This window comes from Suricata suricatta, chromosome 13 (assembly GCF_006229205.1).
Source record: "Suricata suricatta isolate VVHF042 chromosome 13, meerkat_22Aug2017_6uvM2_HiC, whole genome shotgun sequence".
NCBI classification, from domain to species: Eukaryota; Metazoa; Chordata; class Mammalia; order Carnivora; family Herpestidae; genus Suricata; species Suricata suricatta.
This window is the reverse complement of record NC_043712.1, coordinates 7,699,804-7,723,895: the sequence shown is the minus strand read 5'-3', so window position 1 is coordinate 7,723,895 and position 24,092 is coordinate 7,699,804. Positions and strand designations below refer to the sequence as shown.

The 24,092-nt window shown below is 48.5% G+C and overlaps 1 protein-coding gene across 1 annotated transcript in view; it reads left to right on the top strand.

The window, feature by feature from the left end:
* Positions 1-24,092, top strand: part of GARNL3 (GTPase activating Rap/RanGAP domain like 3) — a 141,549-nt gene that overhangs the window by 88,298 nt on the left and 29,159 nt on the right. Inside the window, exons 8-16 of the mRNA XM_029921076.1 lie at positions 1,769-1,832; positions 4,767-4,793; positions 10,875-10,950; positions 11,627-11,725; positions 13,200-13,303; positions 17,591-17,699; positions 19,591-19,636; positions 20,723-20,829; positions 23,150-23,275. Coding sequence (XP_029776936.1) covers positions 1,769-1,832; positions 4,767-4,793; positions 10,875-10,950; positions 11,627-11,725; positions 13,200-13,303; positions 17,591-17,699; positions 19,591-19,636; positions 20,723-20,829; positions 23,150-23,275 — 758 coding nt within the window. The remainder of the gene's footprint in view (positions 1-1,768; positions 1,833-4,766; positions 4,794-10,874; positions 10,951-11,626; positions 11,726-13,199; positions 13,304-17,590; positions 17,700-19,590; positions 19,637-20,722; positions 20,830-23,149; positions 23,276-24,092) is intronic.

Sequence of the window (24,092 nt, the reverse complement as noted above, 5' to 3'; positions counted from 1 at the left end):
GTCAGCACAGAGCCCGACGCGGGGCCCGAACTCACGAACTGTGAGATCATGACCTGAGCCATGTAGTCTGACACCTAACCAGCGGAGCCACCCAGGCGCCCCTGCACGGAGTAGATCTGTGATCGCCTGCACCCCACCAAGGAGCAGTCACAGCCTCGGAGAAGTGAAGGGATTTGACAAAGATCTCACAGCTGGGAAATCACAGAGCTGGGATTTTTACACCCACGTCCCTGTCATTCCCGGTCCTGGGCCTTCAGCCGCTAATGCCCACGTCACGTGAATACGAACGTTTATCCCAGGGTCCTGGCGGTCTCCTCTCTTTTCATCTGCAGCCAGATGGTGGGAAGAGATGGCGTTCTCAGTGTCCCAGCCGCCACGCACTCTTGCCAGAAATGTCTCTTCATAGGAGTGACGGTCTTGACTCCATTGATTAGGGACCGCACCTGGCTGATGAAAGGGCCCTGAGGTTCAGAAGTAAACGTGTTCATATCCCATTTTCAAGCTTGATTTGCTCCCTAAATCGCAGGCAGGCCTTCTCCTTTCTGCTCGGGGCCTTCTGACTTGTCCCCCGAGCAGTCGGAAGCCTGAGCTACGAAAGCCTCAGTGGAGAGGCTAACACGTTTACCGAGCACAGAAATACTTTGCTGCTTCTAAGGAGCTATAAATCTTAACCGGCTTTGAGAGGAACACTTAGAATTATACTGGCTTAAGATTTCTGTGACTTGGTTTTTTTCCTAAAAAGAAGTTACTGCAGCTTCTTTATATTTGAGGACAAGTTCATTTAGTTACAACCTCATTTAGTCCTGTGAGTAAGGCCTCCGCCACTCAGCTCACCGCTCTGTAGCCCAGCACAGAGGAAACGTTTCAAACAGGAAACATTTTTTTTTTTGAGACGTGGAGGAGCAAAACTGCTCCAGCTGCTGCGATAGAGGAAAAGGGTTTATCTTTATTTGTTACCACCATGAGCTTGAAAACGTAAAAGGAAATGAAATTGAATACTACGGAGTCATGTCAGTCTGGGTCCAGGTCTTGCCTCTGCTACTTACCAGCTTTGTTACCCTAGTTCAATTTCCTCACCTTTAAAGTGGGGATAAAATAGTACTCGCCTCCTAGAGACAAGATGAGGTCATCCACGTAAAGCATTTGCAGGGTGCCTGGCATCTAGGAAGTACTCCATAAAGATTCGCTATTATTGTGTTTACCTTCTACTCACAGATATGGGACTTCCCCGTAAACTCCTAGATGAAAGGGGCCTCAGGGGTTGCGGAGTTCAACTCCCTGTTTTACCTCTAGAGGAACTTAGGCTCAAGGGGGTTGGCATTGCTGTCCAAGGTAAAGCATGAAAGAATAAGCTTGGGGGGGGGGGTGGCCTTTTTGCCCTAAGTGGCAGAAGAATGGCCGAAGGAAGAAGGACATGCCAGGTGGTCTAAGTTACATTTCATGTTATCATTAATTGCTGCGGAAATGTCAACGGACCGCTGTTTTAGTACATCAAGGTAAGAGTCTTGAAGGTTAGGTTGCCTGAAGTAGGCTCCTGAGTGCCCCCTCCTCTCTTACTCCGTGAGTGTCGTTAAGGGACTGTTCTGCAGGGGAAGCCGTGCTTGGTCACCCTCATGCATTCGTCCGCTGAGCGCCCTGTGTCATCACTGGTTTCTCGGGTGCCAGGCCCTCCAGGGAGTCCAGCCGTGGTTTTCTAGAAGCCATTCTGTAGTTTCTCCGAAGCCCTTGCTCCACCACGCTGTGGCTCATTCTGTCCATTCTGTTTCAGTGCCATGAACCTGGACAAATTTGAGAAAGGCCCCAGAGAAATTTTTCATCCTGAGATCCAAAAGGTAACAGAATTTTTTGGCTTCATGACGGCATGCGTTTGATCGCAGTGAGAGATTAGAACGGACAGACCGTCAGTGATTCTCGGCCTAGGACTCCAGCATAATCAGAATCACCGATGGCGCTTTGAAAACCATGCATCATAGAGAACCTTGCAGCGGAGATGCTGGTTTGCCAAGTGGGGGTGGGAATCTGCATTTTTCAAAAGTCCCATGAGTGATCCTGGGCATAGCCACAACCGAGAACCGCTGAACGGTACGATCTTTGATCCCTGAACCAAAAGGCTGTGTCTTCGGAAGGACCTTATTGGCTTAAAAGCTGATCTTTTTACTGAGTGATGTAGAATGTATGGAACGTGAGATTTTTTTTTTTTTCAAGTAGTAAAACACAAATGTGTTTATTGAGCTCTAACTCAGAACACCGTAGACCATAGAAGGTGTCCAGAATTGATCCTGTTTTCTCAAGACTTACTGTTAAGGGAAAGCAATCTGCCTTGGGAGAAAAAAAATTCAGTCATCATCTAGTAAAGGACCATCAGAAAAATGTCAGCCAAACTTCTATCCTGTCGCAATGAATTTAGCTTTGAAATTCGCCCCTTGAAACTTGAAACTTACAAACACAGCCATCACACACTGTGCCGGCTTTGTGTCAAAGTTGAGCCTAAAGAGTCTGGGTACTAAGGCGGGTGTCAGGGAAGAGGCTGGAGAGGCAGACCGGAACCCTAGCCGGGAGGCAGCGGGCAGCCTGCGGAGTCTTTAAGTAGAGGAGCATCGTGCTTAGTCCGCTTTCCAGGGAAATAATTCAGGGGGTCAGGGGAGGAAAGGGGGGAGCATGTTGGTTTGCATACCTTTAAGAGTTCGCTTTTAAAATAAATTTATTGGGGGCATCTGGGTGGCTTAGTCGGTTATGTGTCCGACTTGGGCTCAGGTCATGATCTTGCAGTTCGTGGGACCAAGTCCCGTGTTGGGCTTTGTGCTGACACCTCAGAGCCTGGAGCCTGCTTTGGATTCTGTGTCTCCCTCTCTCCCTACACCTCCCCTGCTCATGGTCTGTTTCTCTCCATCTCTCAAAAATAAATAAAAGTTAAAAAAAATTTTATTTAAAAAGTAAAATAAAATAAATTGATTGGCTCTCAGCTTACCCCAAATACATAAAGTTGTGAATTGCCATATCTTCTGTTTTAATTGCATTTTTAAGACAGTATTCGTACCCTGACTCAACCCCAGAAGGAACTGAGGCCAAAATGGGTATATTCAGTTAAACTTTAAGAAACTTTAAGCAACTTTAAGATGTGCAGTGCTTAAAACTACTTCTTTATATCAACCTTTCAAACAACTGGGAATTCTTAACAGGCCACCACCAGTGCCTTAATTCTTTCATCTGTACTGGTTATCATGCTTTTTTTTTTAAGGTCAGGGATTTCTTTTTAATGTTTGTTTTTTTAATAATTTAAGAAAAAAATGTTAGCATTTATTTATTTTTGAGAGACAAAGCACAGGCAGACGAGGGGCAGGGAGAGAGGGAGACACAGAATTCGAAGCAGGCTCCAGGCTCAGAGCTGTCAGCACAGAGCCCGACACGGGGCTCAAACCCACAACTTACAAGATCATGACCTGAGCCAAAGTCAGACGCTTAACTGACTGGGCCACCCAGGCGCCCCTTTTTTAGAATTTTTTAAAAACATTTATTTTCGAGAGACAACATGAGCGGGGGAGGGGCAGGGAGGGAGGGAGAGAGAAAATCCCAAGCAGGCTCTGTACTTGCCCAACACGGGGTTCGATCTCATGAACCATGAGATCATGAACTGAACCCAAATCACGAGTCAGATGTTCAACCTACTGAGCCACCAAGGCGCCCCAAATGTTTGTTTATTTTGAGGGGGGTGTGAGAGGCAGCACGTGCATGGGAGGGGGGCAGAGAGAGAGGGTGAGGATCCCTAGCAGGCTCCACCCTGTTGGCACAGCACCCTGACAGGGCTCGGTCCCATGGCTCATGAGATTATGACCTGAGCCAAAATCAAGGGTGACCTGAGCCACCCGCGTTCCCCCAGGTTATCAATATTCTTAATCCTTTTCCTTCTTGGAGCCTGGATGGGACCCCCAGACACAGGCCCTAAAACCCACGGAACCCACGGGATGCTTCTATCAGTACCTGCCGCGGAGCAGGTACGCTCAGCGCACTTCATCTCCGCTAAGTCGTCCCTGTCTGCCTTCCCCCTCCCCACAGAATCAAAGAGGATAAGGTAACAAGACATGGAAGCCTTCTGCCTATTTATATCATAGCTCTGTGCCTGTTTTTCACCAAACAAAAGACACCTTCAGCTTTCCCGACATCTGTGTTTTGACTCTCCCTTAACGACCGCCCACGCACCCTCCTCCGCCCCGGGTGTGAGTGTGCACCTGCGTGTGCCCCTCGGTAGCGGTGGTTTCACAGCTGCCACCCACTCCTGGACATGGACCTGAGGAAGCCACAGGTGTTAGGGAGAGGAGAAGGGAAGCGGCCTTGGGTCCAAAAAGTAAACCAGAAACAGACCAACCGCATTATATGGAGAAGGCGTCTTTCCACCAAGCGGGAAGGTGGCTGATGCTCTTTAAACATGTTATGCGCCTTTTTCTGGCTGCTATACTATGTAGTTATATTTTTCTTGGCCAGAATCTTTCCAGAAGCCATGTGTGATAGGCTTGCTTTAAATAGACGGAGAAACCCGGGTGTCTGTGCGTTTCTTCCCTCTGCGACGCCATCTTTGTTCCCAGAGAGGCGTGCTAGCGAGTGACTGTCCTAGATGGCCAGGTATCTTACCAGAATCTGCAAACTAAATTTGAGTATTTTAAGCACTTCTAGGGGAGGAAATGTAAAACTGAAGCTTGGCTTTCTCAGGAAGTCAAAATAAAGTCATCACTGTGAAGCATGGACCTAACTCTCACATTTTGGTTTGACAGGACTTGCTGGTCCTTGAGGAACAAGAGGTAAGTAATTTTAGGAGAAGTTCATTCCTGCTGTGTTCTGCCCCACCCTTCACCGTGACCATGACCTTTTCTTTCAGTCCAACCTCTCCACATGGATTTGCTCAGTGAGCAAATTATTAGCACAGAAAGACCTTCCTGACACGTTTTTTCCAAAGTACATTTCAGATGCAGCCAGTTATAAAGGTATAAAAACAAGCTACTTAAATCTACTTGGAAATATTCACATTTTAGCCTTGTAGTCAGGGCGAGTCACGAGGTTTTAATTTTCATTAAGTCAAAGGGTGTTGGTGCTTGACTGGCACCCTCGATTTACCGATGCCGTGTCTGCTCACGCGTCTCCGTTCCCTGTTGCCCCGCTTTTTACAAAATGTCCTGGGTCTTCTAAGCGTATCACTAACATGGGGGAATAATAAGAACGTTATCAATGGGCAGCCGAGTAGTTAAATTATCATTTTTGCATACTGTGCTGTCAGTAAATGGCCATACATAGCATTGGGCCAGTTGCTCGGGCCCCACTTAGAAAAACCCTTCACACCTGTCTTTCCCTCACCCCCCACGTCTAATCCTTCAGCACAGCCTATGACGATTCCTTCAAAGTATATCCCGAATTCAGACATTTCTCAGGCTTTCCACCAGGACGCTCTCGGCCCTTGACCCCACCCCCACCGGCTCTCGCCTTCTCTCTTCCCTGCCCCGTCTGGCATCATCCAGATGGTCGTTTTAAAAATCAGGTCAGGTCATCCCTACATTGCAGGCTCTCGTGGCTTTCCGTCCCTCTCCAAGTAAAGCCCCAGTCCTTACGGCGGCCTCCTGCAGGATCAGTTTGTTCACTGCCTTATCCCCAGATCCTAGCGCAGCGGAGAGAGAGGGCACAAAGTAAATATTTGCTTTGAATATTGCTTGAACAAGTGGATTATGTATTGACTGATTGAATGAACTGTGAAAAACAGTGATGCCACTGAGAAGAATGAGGTAGGGGCACCCGGCGGCTCGACCATCGAGGCTGGTTGAGCATCCGCTCTTGATTTCAGCTCAGGTCATGATCCCAGGGTTGTGGGATCGAGCCCCTCTCTCTCTCATATTAAAAAAAAAAAAATTTTTTTTAAAGAAAGAAAAGAATGAGGTAGACCCTTATTTCCTGGCCTGGAAAGTTTTCCACGATACAATGTTTACTGGAGGGAAAAGAAACCAATTCACAGGCCAATACTTATAATTCCAGTTTGTTTTTTAAGTTTATTTATTTTGAGAGAGAGAGTGTGCACCAGTGGGTGAGGGTCAGAGAGGGAAAGGGAGAGAGAGAGAGAATCCCAAGCAGGCTCCACACCCTCAGCACAGAGCCCGGCACAGGGCTCAAACTCTCGAACCGTGAGGTCATGATCAAGAGTGGGAGACTTAGCTGACTGAGCCCCCCAGGCGCCCCGATTCTAGCTGTTTTTATAAACAAAGGTGTATATGTATATTCATTCATTTGCGCAGGGCCAAGGGCCGTGAGGAGCATGAAACAATGTGGATGGTACAGGGTAAGGGGCAGGTTTTCACGCTGAACAGAGTAGGTTTCTCTGAGCCAGTGACTTCTCCAGGGACTCCCGTGAGCACGTCAGTGTAGGTGCAAAGCAGCCGAGGTGGTGCGCCCGCAGCTGTCGTGACTCCTCCAGGGCTCACTTTGTGCAGGACGGTGGGGTGCGGGGGGCCGCTGCAGAGCACGAGCAGACAGAGGCGCCCACGTCTTCATCTGTATGTCACCCCCGCACCAGCCATGCCTGTGCTGCAGAATTCATGACCTCCGTGTGCAATTGGTAGAAGGTAAACACATGAAAGTAACAGACGTTTCTGGCAAGCCATCGAAAACTACAGCAATGCACAAAACTTAAGAGAAAAGCACCACCTAAAATCACAGAGAAAACTAGTATGGATACAGTGTCCCGTTTTGGTGTATATGTTTGTTACAATTTTACGTAAAATTAGGATTACACTGCATAGAGTCTTTTGTCTCAGAAGTGTTCTATTCATGAGTCCAGAGGTGTTTATTGGGCACCTACAGAGTACATGCACGTGCCTGTTCTGACGAAGTGCAGAAATTTATAAACAGAAAATACGAAAGCGCCCCACCTTCACTTCCACGCTCCCCCATCCAACCCCTGTGAACTTGTTGGGGGTTTATCTTCTCACACTTTTTTTTTTTGGACCTCCTGAGTTTTGGAAAAGTAAATAGCTGATCTCTTTCTTTCTCAGCTTTATTTCCTTACTAAGAGAATGTTGCTCGTAGCAATAAGAGCCAGCACTGGTCACAACGTATTCGAAGAGGTGTGAGCCATGGTCACCCTCAGGGAGGCTGTGGCCAAGGGGTTTCGGTTTGATCTTGCCACCTTCTGGGCCCTGGAGCCTTTCTCCTAATTCCACCTGGTTAGTGATTAACCCTCAGCTGCAAAGACGAGCAGGAAAAATATGAACAAGCCACACTAGTGATGTTCCTGAAGTGTTGGGGATCTGGTAAAGCATTACCGGGGTCCTGAAACCCAAGTTTCATTCGTGCTCTGAGAGCGCCTGCCCCCCGCCACGAGAGCGCATGGCTCCCAAGGCCACAGCACGCATGGGGACAGTAGGAAAAGTGCAGGCACACGTGACTCATAAAAACGCCAAGGACTTGGTTGCCTAACCTGGAGTCACAGGGAACCAGTATCTGGCTTCAAACTAGGCCATCGTTTCTTGGTGCCTCTAGAAATATCAGAACTTCAGTTTCCCCACATAGTTCACTTCCTTCAAAAGAAATAGAATTCCTAGCTACTGTTAATTCCCAAGGATATGACTGCACCTTGGCTTATAATCATGTTGACTTTCATCACAGAACATTTAGAACTTAAGAATCCAATGTCCCCAAGGGCGCCTACGTGGCTCAGTAGGTTAGGCGGCCGACTCTGGATTTCAGCCCAGGTCATGATCTCGAGGTTCGTGGGTTCGAGCCCCGTGTCTGGCTCTGCGTTGACAGCATGGAGCCTGCTTGGGATTCTCTTTCTCTCATTCCCTCTCTCTACTCCTCCTCTGCTGGTGCTCGCTCGCTCTCTGTCAAAATAAATTAAAAAAAAAAAAAAGCCCCATACAGGTAAGAATTACAGAATGATCTTATCTCTATGAGCAGGATGTAAGTCCTGAGAAAACCAGTTTGCATGGATTTCCCCCTACCAGTCACCTCCCTCCAGGGGCCCAGATCTGGTCTCGGAAACTTGAGACCGCTGTCCCATCCCCCAAGATTGGTCAAGGCAGGAGCAGGCAGCCTTGTGGAGCCCTAATGACGTTAGGTTTGCTCAGATATGGTCTGTGGCGGTCGGGTAGCGCCACATCAAACCATCCCCTCCCAAAAACTATCTCTTCCAAAATACAGTCCACTGTATTCAGTGCTGCCCTGACTTCCGGAGATGGGGGCAACTCTGAGCTCATCATGACCATCAATTTGGGAAGCCCAAGAAACAAAATTAGCTGCAGACCTTGTAGGTAATCCCAGGTATTTTATCAAGGCCTTGAACACTGGTCTTTCTGGGGTCTCCGCCTCAAGCGGGAGGATTCCTCCGCCAGGGTGCCGGCAGCAAGATGCCAGTCACAGAGCCCGGAAAACTCTTTAAAGCTTTGGCCAGTGATCAGGTGGCAGTAGACCCCACTGGTGCTTGTGACTCTCGGCTTCATTCCCCCCAGTACTGCCCTGAGAAGACCACACCACAGGGTCGGGAAGAGTGCCGGGGACCTCACTTCTGGCTCCTGACCCGCCGTCCACTTAGTGCCTGCGCTGGGTGAGGCTGGCCTTCCTGGCGGCCTGTCCATGGGCCTTCGGGCCCCTTCTGCTTCTAAGAGGCTGCCGGTTCTTGCCTCATGACTCCAGCCATCGACCCAGTCCTTCTGCCCTTGGCCTGCCAGCAGTCAGCGTGGCTGGACCTGGTCCTGTGCCGCCTGCCCATCCGCTGGTTTGTTCCTCTAGTCCAGTGGTTCTCCAAGTGGGGCTCCTGGACCAGCAGCAACAGCACCAGCTAGGAGCTTTTCAGAATTATAGATCCTCGGGCCCCACCCCACAAGTGATGAGTAGGAGTGGAGGCCAGCAATCTGTTTCAGCAAGCCTGCAGGTGAGCCTGACGCCTGGTTTGAGAAGCACGGCCTCGGTCCCTACACTGCTGTCCTGAGAGAGCTACTACAGGCAAGCTACTAGAGGTCCTGTTTGCTTTCTTATTTTATTGGTATTCTGAGAGAGCACACACATGCATGAACAGAGGAGGAGCAGAGGAAGAGGGGGAGAGAGAATCCCAAGCAGGCTCCTTGTCCAGCCCAAAGCCCAATACCGGACTCAGTCTCACAACCGTGAGATCAGGACCTGAGCCAAAATTAAGAGTCAGAAGTTTCATCAACTGAGCCACCCAGGCGCCCCATGAGGGTGCTTTTCAAGGGACCTCTGAGAACGGAGGGTGTGCCAGAGTCTTGGAGACACGTGATTGCTCTCATCATTTCCAAAACAGAGGAAGAAAAGTTAGCAAGCTTAGAATCCTTGACGGGTAGAGATCCCAGACAAAATTATAAGAAATTACCAAAAACAAGATTGTGAGGAAGAGGGAATCATTTGGAGGCAGCTTGTGAAAAACAAGTTGTATCTGCCTAGTTTTGTTCCTTCGCTCCTTTATTGTGCACATGGTTATACCATGAATATTCATTAATCATCTCCAGGATACCCAGCACTGTGATGGGCATTGGAGATTCAGTAGAAAGGAAGACATGTATGATCTGTCTTTCAAAGACTTGCGTTCTGGTGCTAGAAACAGACGCAGATGCACATTTAATAAAAGAATTACTGAGTATGAATAGTGCTAAGAAAATAAATAAGGTGCTATGGCAGAGAGTGACTTTACATCAAAAAGTCAGGGAGGCCTCTCTGGACATGAGCATTTGAGCCGAGGCCTGCATGATAGGAAAGAGCCAGCCCTAGATGGGGCTGTGGAGGAGTTCTGGGTGAGGGCTCAGCCTGGGCACATCCTCTGTCACACTCTGTATAGAAAACCACGCTCACTGATCGATGTGCATCTGTCCATCAGGTGTGTTGAGGACAGAAAGATGCTTAGAAGCACAGCCTTGGGCCATTGGGTTTTTAGTCTTAATTCTCCCAGATCCAGCTGTCCTGAATCCTGGCGTTCTGCCTTGACCTACCCCACCCCCAACCTGTGACCCACTGGCCAATGCTTTAAACACTTTTGTTTCTAGCCTACCCCTTAACTGACTACCAAGAATTCCCCCGTCTAGTGGTGCATCAAAGAGCCTTGCAAAAGTTGATACTCTTCCAACCTCAGAGTTTATTTTTGTTATGAAATACTTCAGATGTACAAAAAAAAGTAAGGGGAATAATATTATGAATACCTATAAACCCATTATCCAGCTTAAGGAAAAAGCTATGAAAAGTACCATTGACCTTCCTGATCTCATTCCTCACTCTCCCTGTAGGACACCTATCATCTTGTGTTTGGTATTTATTCTTCCCACAGGATCTGATTTTAATCCATTGTTTAGAGTTCAGGATAGTAGATTGAACGTTTGTACTAGAGACTTCCTGATATCCCCACCCCAACACATACGTCTGTTTTGTGACTTCTTGAATTGGGGGAAACAAGCTTTTAGAATAAATTGCCTACAGTTTCCATTTCTATTCCTAACAGTCCGCAGTATATCAGCCTGAGATTGTTGTGTTCAGTTTTGAATTACACCGAGCTCTCCTGTGTTAACTGATCAGAACATGGCACCAGTCCTGTGCGCTCCTGCTGGCGGTCTGAGTGCTGTTTTGCTGCAGAGTGGACCTGGCATCCTGCAGAAGCCATTAGTAATGAAATTCCAAATGAATTAACTCACACAAAAACAGAGAGTTTCCACTGTAAGCTGTAAAAACCTATGGAAGTAAAGAAAAGATTTTGTTAGTACAAGTCAAAATTGAGATGGAGGAAAGCAATCCTCCAAATATCCATGTTGGTCACCAAACTTCTTCTAAGTAATGAACAGCACATCTCCTAACTGTATGTTTGACGATAAAACTACATTCAACTTTTGTTGTCTTATTGTAAGGGCTCTGTGAATTTCAAGTTTGGGGTTCTCTTTGCCAAAGACGGGCAGCTCACTGATGATGAGATGTTCAGCAATGGTAAGTGTCCCCTCCTTCGTGCTAACTCAAACCCTTGTTGACCATTTTGACGATCCAAACTGAGCTGACCTATTGAGCTAGAGTCCTTAATACAGAGTAACAGCCAGTTGTTTTATGAAACTTGAGGGTAAAAGTTCAGGGTAAACTGGTGTCCAGTTTCATCCATTTGACAAATATTTATTGGTCCCCAAACTCGGACAAGCCACCGGCACCAGAAACGGGGTCTCTCTGGAAAAGTACATGGGATTTGAAGAATTTGGTTCTATATCATAGTCTCAGTAGAAGAAGAAGATTTTTCTCTGACTTAAATGGTTGGAAGAATTGTCAAATGGTGCCGTTTTCCTGTTGCTCTAACATGCACACTTCACGTTACGTACCTATTCGTTATTGATAGAAGCAGGAACAGTGTTTTCGTTCTGCAATACTGAAGCCCCGTGATCCCAGTCTGGCAGCAGGAAGGTTGGTCAGTCTGATTCTGTGCGTTTCCTTTCCTCGGAATCCCGTGAATTGTGGAGGTTCCTTTGCGGTCTCCGGGGAGGAAGTGTGGCCTCTCCACGCTCTGTCTGCTGCACATGTCTCCCCGGCCTCGCTAATGTGCGAGCGATCTCAGGGCGTAGTGAGAAACTGACAACCTTGCACGTTCTGTACTTTCTTCACTCTTTATCTCTTCCTACAGAAATTGGAAGCGACGCTTTTCAAAAATTTTTAAATCTCCTGGGTGACAAAATCACCCTAAAGGGCTGGACAGGCTACCGCGGCGGTCTGGACACCAAAAGTAAGCTCGCCTCTGATCTCTTCTGCTGTCATGTGTATAACTTCTCCATTAGTCAGCCCAATCTGTGTTTGGATGTAGTCCCAAGGTGGGAAGGAGTGGACTGGAAAGGATAAGAAGGAATTTCAGCTTCATACCCAGCCTGACACAGGTGGCTGGACACATCTGGGGCCTCCATTGAGTCTTGCGAGACCAAGTCAGCCCTCACAGTCCCTACGTGTGGCAGACTGTGGTCTGTCCACGAATACTTACTCTTGGGAGCCTCTGTGTGCCAGGGCTTGTGTGAGGCTACATGGACTTAGCAATGGAGAAACCAACAAGGTCCCTACCTTCCTGGGAGCTAATAGTCCAGTAGATAACAAGACAATAAACACATAATTACCAAATACCTTAGTCCTAAATGCTTTGAGAAACAAAGAAGAAAAAGTACAGAGTGCCTTGGGGCATTTTCTCTAATCTGGGGGATGAGAGAGGGCTTCCCTGAGGGAAGGATGTGAGGGAGTCATTTGAGTCTTGAGGGGAGAAGAGAATTCTAAGCAAGAGACCTTTTGGGAAGTCCCTGAGGCAGGAAAGAGCCTGGTGTGTTCTAGAAACTAAGAGAACATCTTTACAAAGGGACTGGAAAAGGGGAGGGGTAATCCCACAAGGAGTTTGAGATCACGTGAATAATTTTGGATGCTCTTGTAAATAGAGTTGGGTGTCGTGAAAGGGTTTTAAGTAGAGGCGTGGTGGGACCTGGCTGCACCCTCCAGCCGAGAGCGTGCCGGCCGCAGTGTGGGGAACGACGGGCAGGGTGCATGAGCGCAAGGTGAACCTCAACACTGCAGCTTCCCTGCCCCCATTGCCAAAACTCAGCCTCTCCGTTCCCGTCACAGCCACCATCCGCTGAACGCCATCCGCCGAACGCTTGCTGTGGCCTGGTACCCGGCCAGGCACTTTGCAAGTATAATCTTGTAAACATCCTAGATACTATTTTTATCCCCATTTTCAAAGTAAGAAACCAAGGCTCCGAGAAAGTTAAGGCAACTTGTTCAAAGGAACAGAACTGAGAACTTGAACCCAGGTCTGCTTAACTCAGGAGCCCCTGGCTTCAGCCTCTCTCTCTACCATCTGCAAGTGAGAGTGCCTGCTTGTTTTCTGGACGTGATGTTACGTGCGTTCACCATCTCGTGACACGCTTGTGCTGTACCCGAGCAGTCCCTGGAAGGCAAGGGATGGCAGCACGCCTTTCTTTTAAAGCCCGGACTTGGCATGAGTCAGACGGGGAGGCAGAGGGCTCTCCATGTGGGCAGGAGCCTCGTATTAGCTGGAAAGTGAGCCAGACTGTTGCTCCCGCTCTGGCGGATAACCTAGAATGATCTTTGCCAGTGTCCTGTGTGCCGTACCCTCCCCCCGCCCCAGCCTGCAAATAGAGACGATTTCCTCAGGCTCTCAGAATGCTCGGTGCCTACTAACTGCTCATGCTACTATCTTACAGATGATACCACAGGGATACATTCGGTTTATACCGTATACCAAGGGCATGAGATCATGTTTCACGTTTCCACCATGTTGCCATATTCCAAAGAGAACAAACAGCAGGTACGTGCGAGCATGGGCTCTTCGAGAACCCACAAACCATCAAACAGTGACCTCAGTGTGGGGAAAGCGTCGCTATGATTTCATAGAACTGGAACTGTCTATGCGAGTATATGAGCTCAACTCCAGGCACCAGGGTAGAGATGTTGTTACAGCCTGTGTATTTGATCTTCCCGCAAGGCTTGGGAAGCACTGTCCTCACCGACGCTTTCCCCTTAAATAAGGGATCAGAATAGTGCGCACCCGTGTCTGCGTGTGAACGTGTGTGTGTATTTGCGTGCCTGAGTGCGGTTTTATAGACTCGTGAGAAACCATTTTACATGGATGTCGCCTTTGTGCTGAGACTTCTCTCCATGTGTCCGGTGTGTCGTCAGAGACTACCCGAGACACAAAGTAAGTGGCCCCCGAGTGACGGCTAGCGAGCGCTTCTCAGGGCCGTGCGGAAGGTTAGGCTGAGTTTCCGCACAAGCTGTGTCGTATTGGGGGAAAAACTACTGAGACGCCCCCCACGCACCCCAGAACCTGCCCGTTTCCAGGAGATTTCCCAGTTTGTGAGAATTTAGGTATAACAAAGACACATGCTGCTGGTTTTTTAAAGGCTTTGGGGACATTCCATTTACCTTTTTATTGGATTCTTCTCCCTTTTTTTATGCACAGAAGGCATGCGTATGAGTAAATACTGCAAACATGAATGGACAGTTGGTCAGCAAAGATTTGTGAGACATAGGAACCTGGAGAGGGGAGATGATGGGCTCGGGTTTTTTCTGAGCACATATAATTCTTATTTCAGTAAGACCTCACTAAGGGGGAAAGACACAAAGCAAACTAGTGGGCTAAAATGTGGTGTTCCATGGGGTGCCTGGGGGGCTCAGTCCGTGAAGCGTCCAACTTCGGCTCAGGTCATGGTCTCACAATTTGTGAGTTCAAGCCCTGCATCAGGCTCTGTGCTGACAGCTCAGAGCCTAGAGCCTGCTTTGGATTCTGTGTCTCCCTCTCTGCCCCTTCCCACTCATATTTTCTCTCTCTCTCTTTCAAAAATAAAGCATTAAAAAATTTTTATTTCAAATAAATAAATAGAAATGGTATTCCAGCCATAAGATATAAAGGTGCTCTGGGGACATGGCAGGGAGGGACAATTCCTGGTTCTGTCGGTGGCTTGGGGCCTGGAGTGAGGAGCTGGCGGGCTTATCCTGCAGGCGCCGGGGACGCACTGGGGGCCTTGAGCTCTCTCTGGTTTTAGAAGGCTCGCTCTGGGAGAGGGCAGTGGGAACAGGAAGCGGCTCAGCCCAGCACGACTGCTTGGTGGCTGAGGTCACTTTCTGCCAGGTGTCTTCCTTTGCATGGCGGAGGGCACCTTTATTACCGCAGGAGCTGACGCGCTTAGGATCTTCGGATCGTGCGCCGAAGAGGGGCCGAGCTGGCCTTCCCAGTCATCGTGAATCGCAGGGACCCCTTACAGCCCAACAACAGTATCACAGAACTTCCCCTGAAACGTTTTACAGTCTTCCTCCTCCCTGCACCCTGACCTGTTCAGCCCTGCACAGTCACCAAAATTGCCCACATCTCGTGACAGATAGGGGCATCAGCCAGAGAGACAGGAGCAAAGAATGTGACAGTTCAACCTTTGCCCAACTCGGAAGGCGTGAACCTTATCTCTTCGAGGGGCTGTCAGTATATTAAGGCGTGACCTCCCTCGCCAGCAGCACTGTCCCGTCCCTAGGTGGACCCCGGGATTCTCAACATCATGGTTGTCTCCGTGGGTAGCATGTGGGGCCTCCACTTGCCTGGCATCAGTAGGTAGGAGGCGAATCAACACTGAAATTCGTGTCTTTTACCAGGAAGGTCATGCAGGTGGGAAGAGAGACAAAGAAACGCAGGACGCTCGTGAACTTTAACAGTGCCCAGTCGTGGCAGGGCAGAGAAGGACCACTAGCCGTGAGCCTCTCTCTGTACTTTGGGGGCCTAAGGTAACAGACGAAAAGACAGGCCACCCTGACTCATAAAATCTTGCTGCTTTTGGACCTCCTAACGTCTAGAACGTGAGGGGAACGGTCCGAGCCATATCCCAGATCTGACATAAAGAAGCCACCTCTCACACAGTTTATATGTGTGGTATTCCCAGGATTTGCACGTCTCTCTTCCTCTGTCGCTGAATCAAACTTTAACCAAGGGGGCGGGGGAGAGGGAGGTGTTGGTATTTGCCCCCCTGGGGCCTCACCTTCCTCCTAACACCCCATGATGTCCCACACCACTGACGTCTCCTGGTCTCCTGGCTCTGCCAAGAACAAGCCCCGTGATCTTGGGCACATGGTAAGCCCTGCCTGGCCCGGGGCGCAGTTTGTGGCCTAGAGGGCCACCACCTCCTACTCTATGTACTCCCCCGATGATCTCCTCCAGGTTCACGGCTCTAGGTAGCTTTTATATGCCAGTGACACCCAAATTTACGTCTCCATCCAGACCTCCCTCCAGAGATCCAGACCCGGGTGCCACCTTCTTGGCACCCTCTGGGGCCAGATGCCTCAAACCCAGCATGTCCAAAACTGCACCTCAGCTCTCCTGCAGCCTCTCCCGTCTCAGTGGAATTGCTGGGTCATGTGGTCACCCTGCAGTTAAGTGTTTGGGGGACCAGCACACCACTCTCCCCAGCAGCCGCCCCGTTCTGGCTTCCCACGAGCAGGGCATGAGACCTCCACTTTCTCCACATCCTCGACAGCACTTGTTATTTCCAGGTGTTGTCTGTTTCCTTCGGCTTTGTTTTGTTTTGCAGTAGCTAGCCTCATGGGTGCGATGTGGCAGCCCAGAGTGGTTTTGAGCATCTTTTCATGTGTTTATCACATCTTCTTGGGAGAAACGTTTATTCAACTCCTGTTGCCCATTCTTTTAATCAAGTTATTTGATTTATTGTTGTTGAGTTGTAGGAGTTCTGTATATTTTGGGTATAACCCTTTATCAGGTACATGATTTGTATATTTTTTAAGTTTATTTATTTTGAAAGAGAGCATGCAAGCAGGGCAGGGACAGAAAGAGGGGGGGAGAGAGAGAGAGAGGGAGGGAGGGAGGGAGGGAGGGAGAGCGGGGAGGGGGGAATCCCAAGCAGGCTCCACACTGTCAGCACAGAGCCCAACATGGGGCTTGAGCCCACGAACCGTGAGATCATGACCTGAGCCGAAATCAAGAGTCAGACCCTCAACCGACTGAGCCACCCAGGAACCCCTGTAAATATTTTCTTCCATTCGGTGAGCTGCTTTTTCCCCGTGTCAGTGGTGTCCTTAAATGGGCAAAAGCTTTAAATCTTGATGCAGTCCATTTCATCTTATTTCCCCTTTCATTGGGTGTGCTTTTGGTGCCACAGCCCAGAGGTCGTTGCCAAAAAATAATGACTTTTTTAATTGAATTGAAATTATTAGAACATCTGTAAACCTTCATCTCCTCCTTTGCAAAGCTGGAATAATATCTAGTAAGAATCCCACAGGGATCCTGTTCTCCGGGAGCTTACGCTTTGGAATAGGGGACGTACCTGGGATCCACGGAGAACAGTGAATCCCTCTGGCCCATTAAGCAAAGGTCCAGGACAGGGGGTTGGCAAGTGACGGGCACAGCCAAGCCTCGTGTGCTGCCTGTTTTGTTCAATAAAGTGTTACTGGAACACAGCCGTGCCTACCCATTTTATGGATTGTCTCTAGCTGCCTTTGTACTGTAACAGCAGAGCTCATGGGTGCAAACAGACAACATGATCCACAAAGCTGAAACTATTTATTGTCTGGCCCTTTACTGAAAAAAATGTGCTGACCACAGGTCTAGGAGATCAGCTCTGAAAGGTCAGCTGAGGTCAGATTATGTGAGGCCATTGTCCTCCCCAAGTACATCTCTCAGAGCTGGCTAAGGCATTTATAAAAATGCACAGGTTTGAGCCCCATCCCCAGGAAATTGCATGCAATGCCTCTTACCTGGGGGGCCTTGAATGCCAGGCTAAGGAGATGAAGTAGGAGCAAAATAGGAGACGAAGAACAGCCAAATGGGAGAGAATGGAGGCAAGGAGCCTCGGGAGGAGGCTTCTGCAGAAGCTCGGGAGGCAAGGGGAAATGCAGATCTGCATTGGACGAGGAGCTGAAGCGCCGGTCAGGAGAGCCTGGAGGCTGGGCTGGTAGAACACGGGAGGCAGCAAGTCAAAGACGATGGGAGTTTGGGGCTCTGGGATCATTGTGGTTTGGCATGCTGTGTTAGTTTTCTAACCTTGTGGATCTGCCGCATTTGAGTAACCTCAGCGATGTTACTTACGCTGTCATCCAGGTGGAGAGGAAGCGCCACATTGGGAATGACATCGTCACCATCGTGTTCCAGGAGGGAGAGGAGCCTTCTCCTGCCTTCAAGCCTTCCATGATCCGCTCCCACTTCACACGTATCCTGGGCCTTTGTGAACACGCTTAGCAAGCTGTTGGTCAGCCTCGTGGGTCCAAAGTGACCCTCAAAACAAGTGTTACCGTTGACCTGCTTGGCATAGTTGTTTCACGTCACTAGATTTTTAGAGCCACTGTTCTGGATTTTTCCCCCGGGGTTATTTGGCCCTCATCTTTTCTCCATCCTTTGGGGTAATGGGTAGATTTGTTCTCAGATAATTCTTGGCTTCCAGAATATCTTTCTTTTGCTCAAGTAGTCTCTGAAATGAGGGAAACTTCTTACCATCCCTCAGTAAAAAACGAACGAGAAGAATTACAGGTAGTGAAACCTCTGAGAAATGTATGCTGGTCAAATAAAAACCTGAATTGAATTAAACTGAAGTTATTAGAATTCAGTTAAGTTTAGTTAAATAAAAATTCGCAAGTTAAAATAGCCAAAATAGTGTTTCTTTCTTGATTCTAAACCCCAGTGATCGCTACTGCATCACCACCTCTTAAAATTTGAGAAATGATAGAATGAATCATATTTGTATTCCCTTTTCCCTCTGCTTCCTCAAATCCCTGCTTAGCTCATATTGCTGGCAAAGTCCTGCTGAAATCCTCTGTAATGCCCAAGCTCAGCTCATTCAGACAGACGCAGGACATGAGTGTGGGCAGCCCAGTAGATATTATCGTGGCCCTGTTGCTTTGGGTCCCAGGCCGTGACAGCAAGACCCAAAGATGGTGCCCCCACGGGTTGTACATAGTCAATAAAGGGCAGCTAATAGGCATTTTCAGAATAAATTCTGCTCTAATTATTCATGTTCCCTGGAGGCTCCAGGAAAATGTTGGTAGACAGGATCACTGTGACTCCTCACATGTGGAAGTAGATTTCTCTGCATGCTTTGACTTGTTTGTTGTCACCTAACAATATAGCATGTAAGTTTTTAGAAGTGGGCAATGGCCAGATTTCTCCCATGAGGGCAGGGAAGAGAACACTTAGGTATCTGCACTTCAATCACAGTTTTTGCTCCCTCCCCTGCTCATTAAGTGATCTCTCGCTCCGTTCCCTGGGATTTAGGGCCACTATTCCCCCTTTTTGAAGCAGTACTTCTTGTAGGATGGAAGTTTTCTTCAGGTACCACGCAGAGGGGGAGAGAGAGGTGGCTCTTTTAGTGGCTGAGAGGCAGTCATGATTTTTAGAATCCCTTTTCCTAGTCCACTTTTAGATTTAGGGCTTGACACATTTGTTTCCAGAAAGCATCAAGCAGCTAGTTAATGTAGATTCTTTCCTCCGAGCCTAGGAGTGGAGACACTTTGAGGGACGGATGGCCTTGTAGCCCTAGCGGAGGAAGGCGCAGGGGAGGAGGAGGCATAGGAGATAGCAAGCCAAGCTTGGATGAGGTATGGTACGGGCTTAGGCTCAGCGCACCTGTCACAACAGAGCATATTCTACACTGGTTTGTTTCAGTTTGTGTTGTCTGCCAGAGCCAGAAGGAGAGAGAGGGAAGGTGTGCAGTAGAAGCACTTAAATTGCTTTTATTTACAAAATGGGTGATGTGAAATGTATGTCTAATTTCCTACTGGGACGCTGTTTGCATTTCCAAGCAAAAGAATTGCTCTTCTTGCTTTTTTGGCTGCTCAGTTGCATCATTGCTATATTTGTGTTGCTTTTCTGACAGATGGAGAGACTAAGCTCTTTCCCCAAAGGATGAGCACACAGAGGCTGAACTTCTGTCTTTCTGGGCTGTCTCCTTTAAAATAGCCAAGGCTCCATCTCAGCCTAAGAGTGACAGATGCCCTGGGCAGATAAAGTGCAGACCTGGGGTGATTCTGCATAAGGGATTTCAGGGAACAAGCCATTGACTATGAGCGTTGGGGTCGTTGATTACATTTCCTTAACCGTCACCACAGATATTTTTGCCTTAGTGAGGTATGATCAGCAGAACGACAATTACAGGTGGGTGGTGACTTCCTCTCGGTCACTTGCTCTAAGCCTCACGTTTCCTTGTTCATCTGGCATTCATTTAATGACTTGTACACATATTTGTTGATTGATTTGATGCCAACGTCCTCACTTAATAGAACTTCCTTCAAGGCCACGACTGCTCTGGGAAAGGTTTGTTCCATAGAGTGTTGCTCTGTGCCGTCGACCCAAGTGTGAGGGTTCATTTGGAATTTTATTGTCCTCTACAATGGGCACAAATTTGATATGTCTGATTTTTTTTAATGTTTATTAATTATTGAGACAGACACAGAGCATGGGTGGGGGAGGGGCAGAGAGAAAGGGAGACACAGAATCTGAAGCAGGCTCCAGGCTCTGAGCTGTCAGCACCGAGCCTGACGCAGGGCTCGAACCCATGAACTGCAGGGCGGGAACCCACGAACTGTGAGATCATGACCTGAGCCAAAGTCAGACACTTAACTGACTGAGCCACCCAGGCGCCCCTTGATATGTCTGATCTTAACCAGATTACCTGTTTCCTGGGCTACATCCTGGCCTGCAATCCCTCTTGTCTCAAAAATCAATCTGTGAAAAACATATCATAATGTTGTGAAAAGAGCATGAACTTTGAGCCAGTTAGATGTGGGTTGGAGTCACAGCTCTGTCACTTATTAACTTTGTGGTTTTGAAAAAAGTGTGTATCTTCTCAGAGTCTCAGGCCCATCTGTAGGACAGATTGAAGGTAACGTACTCCCTGGGCAGCTTGATGAGAATCAGTCAATGCTATGTCTTAAAATACCAACTGTGCTGCCTGGTATGCAGTGGGTGCTCAACGGTAGCCTTTGCTATTATTCCTGGGGTCCTTGACCTTGCCCACAGCTTGGTAGGTTGGACCATGAAGGAATCGGGAAGGCCCGGCCTCTGCCCTAAAGCCCGTGGGATAACCACACAGTGGCCGAGGCTCTGGCCGCCCAGAGAAAGCACTCCTCCCTGGGAATGAATATTCTTAACATATCACATAGGCAACTGGACAAATGTAAAGTCCAGATACTGGTGATCTTTGAAAACAAATCAAGTAATTCTGAGATGTTCTCTATGTAGGCTGAAAATATTTTCAGAAGAAAGCGTACCACTCTTTGGGCCTCCCTTGCCATCCCCACCGGTGTTTACAGACCACCAGGAATTCAGGGACTTTTTGCTAGTGAAACGTAAGTCTCAAATTTTTTTTTTTTTTTGCAACTTGTTCTACATCAGCGTGCATTCCTTCAGATGCTCCGAGCATGCTGTATAAGAAAATATCACTCTTTAAGCATGGATCCCATTCCATGTTCTCTTAATTCTTCATGTGAAACCTTCAGTTCTCTGTCGATCTCTGTGTCCTGCTCTCTATCCACCACCCGGCCCACCTGCCTTGAGGTTTATCTGTACTCACCCACGCACAGCACCAGGGAGCCTCCTGTTTGCGTTTCTGCCCAGGGTTCTGATGTGGCCATTTCTCCGGCCGGGTCTCAGCTATGTGTGTATCTGTGTCTTTGTCAGAGAGTTGGGGCACAGTGGTTTTGTGGGTGTGTACTTAGGGAAAGGGGAGCTGTTAGCGAGTGTGTGTGAGTTTGTGCGTGTGTGTGTGTGTGTGTGTGTGTGTGAGAGAGAGAGAGAGAGAGAGAGACAGACCCATAGAGAGAATATGGATATATGTGTAGGACCTGACCATCCAGGCTTCGCTAGCTGGTGAGCATACATTTAGCTCCACTGGTAATACCCAGACACCTGCCCCTGAGCCCCCAGCTTCTGAACCCTAAGGGCTCACTGCCTCCCTCCCCAGAACGGCCCGGTTCTTGTAGCTGTAAGTCGGGCTCGCAGGCTGCGTCCAGGAGCACGCGCCCAGCGCTGCCACTATTCCGGGCTTTAGAAACAAGCCAAAAATCTGAAGTTATATGTGCAATTGCCTGAATCTTATGGGGGGGGGGGGCATGTGTTTCACATCCAGGGGATCAGGTAGAGAGCAAGAAACACACCCGAGGCAGAGTCAGCAACGGAGACTAGGTGTAGCAGCTAGAAATGGGGAGCGTCTTGGAAGCCGGGGCTCAGGGGGCGAGCAGTCTTTACAGAGTGCCTGTAGCAGGGACAGGGCCGCAGCAGGCACGGAGCCCTTGAACCATGATTGGAGAGGATTCTGGAACCTAAGAACCCAGCTTATTTGTGTATCTGCTGATCTCAATGGAGCCAGTCAGCAGAGTGACTTTGAGCAGCACCCTTGGATGCTTGGGTGGAATAAGGCAAAGGCCTCAGTCGATCCACAGTTGGAAATGTACGCAGTCGATCTAGTGGGAACGGGCTGTGAAGAGCGCTGTTGAAGGCATGGAGCATGGAGCCAGGAAGGACCGAGAGGGGTTGATGGACTGAGAGAGAGGCACCAGCCAGGGGGGCCGAAGCCTTTGTGAATTCCAGAGTGGATGTTAGCAGGAGGGAGGAGGAAGGCCAGGCGGGAAACTCCAAGATCACAAGAAATGGCATTTCAACAGAATTTTTTATCTTTTCTCTTTATTGGGCTGAAACAGGTCATTTAAAATGGATTTTTTTTTTCTGGGGCACTAAGGAGATAATATCCTCAAACAATACTTCCAATCACAGAATTGAAGAAAATAATAGGTGTGCCTTTTAAATGCACTCAGTTTAAATTCCTTAAGAGATAATCTTGCCACAAACAAGCCCAGCTTGTCCCCAGCACTCAGATCCTATCTAGGAAATGCCAGGGCCCAAGAAGCTTACTTTTCAGTCTGTGACCACTGTCCTTCCTTTGGCACATATAGAAATACAGTTCTACCCATTTTACAGGGTGGAAAATTAAGGCCCCTAGAAATTAAATAAATTACTTAGGAACATAGCAGCATAGCTGGGATTCAAACCCATAACTGTCTTGACTTCAACCTCCTAACCCCTATTGCACACTTTCTGTTCTGTGCTCTGACGTGGAACTAGATACTCCACTTTACTGACTCTTAGTGTCTGTAGTTCACAAACCATCAGTTTTGTTTTTTTCCAGAAGAAACTTTCATTAGGGAAAGAACCCCAGTACTCTGCTTAGGCATTTGTTATTTTTCCTAACAAAATGTAGCAAGTGTATATTTAATCCTGTTTAACAGCATCCCGGTGGTTTGGCCCATGTATTGGGTGAGTGTGTGGATGGTTGGGCAGGTAGATGCGTGGGGGGATGGATGGAAGGGAGGGAGGGAGGAAGAAAGGCTGGATGGGGGCAGGTTGGGTGCGTACTACGTCTTCAAGTAGTTAGATACATACTCTGCTCCAGATACTTGCAGTCCAACAGGAAAGGTATAAGACAGAGATACCTGTGGACTACCCATTTGGGTAGAAAGTTCAGCAGCCTTCCATGAAGGAAGGGCAGTGCCAAAGGTAACACCTACCAGTATTAGGAAAGTGGGTGGTGCTCACTGTAAGGAGTTTCCTTGAGGACATTCTTCAATAGCATGTTACTATTTGTAACTCCCTTTGTAATTTGATTTCTTGTAGTAATTAATGGTGAAAAAGCCACTTTGGAAACCCCAACATTTGCCCAGAAACGTCGACGTACTCTGGATATGTTGATTCGATCTTTATACCAGGATTTGATGCCAGATTTGCATAAGGTAACCCCGGGTCCGTGGTCCTCTGTCCTTCTCATGGGTTTGAGTTGAGAACACAGGTCCTAGCAATGAGGCCTGGTTAGAAAAACAGAGTCTCCTTGATCCTAGCTGTTAACGCCGGACTGTGGCCACCACTGGTCCTCTCATCGTTACCACAAGAAAGAGTGTCGAATGTCCCTAAACAGGAATGTGACTTTCAGAAATCACAGGCCTGTGGGAAGGCAGGTGCAGGCTGGGGGCATGAGTGTCAATCCATAATCCCTGGAGCATTGGAGAGCTTTTCGAGGGCGCCTGTCCTCAGTGGTACGACTCAAAATCACCAGTGCCATCGAGCTGATGGACAGGCAGAAGTGGGGATTTGGGAGACACTGGGAGCTTTTTAAGGTTTTCTGGAGACTTACTGGCCAGCCCCATATTCCGGCACTGAAATAAGCATTTACATTTACTGCAGATTGACTTGGTGCCAGCCACTTCCTAGGCTGAAGGTATCTCCACACTGATGGGACCCATCGCCTCCCCCAGTGCCCGCCGGGGCCCTCGGGCTCTTTAGAGGCCTCCCGAGTCCGTGTGAGATCACCAGATGCATGGACTCATTGAGGCAGAGTCAAAGTATTGCTGTTTAGACATATTCCCTGAGTTTAACAAGGAAGCTCAGAACAAATGGGGAGACTCGCCTGGTCCCTTACGTTCATAAACTCCAGCAACAGGAACTGCCCGTGATGTTCATAAATACATGCAGCACCGGGCTTCAGGTGCTTACGTGGGGGGATGGAGGATTTCCAGATGAGCTGGGGCTCAGGTGGTCCTTCCCCTTCAGCACAAGGACCACC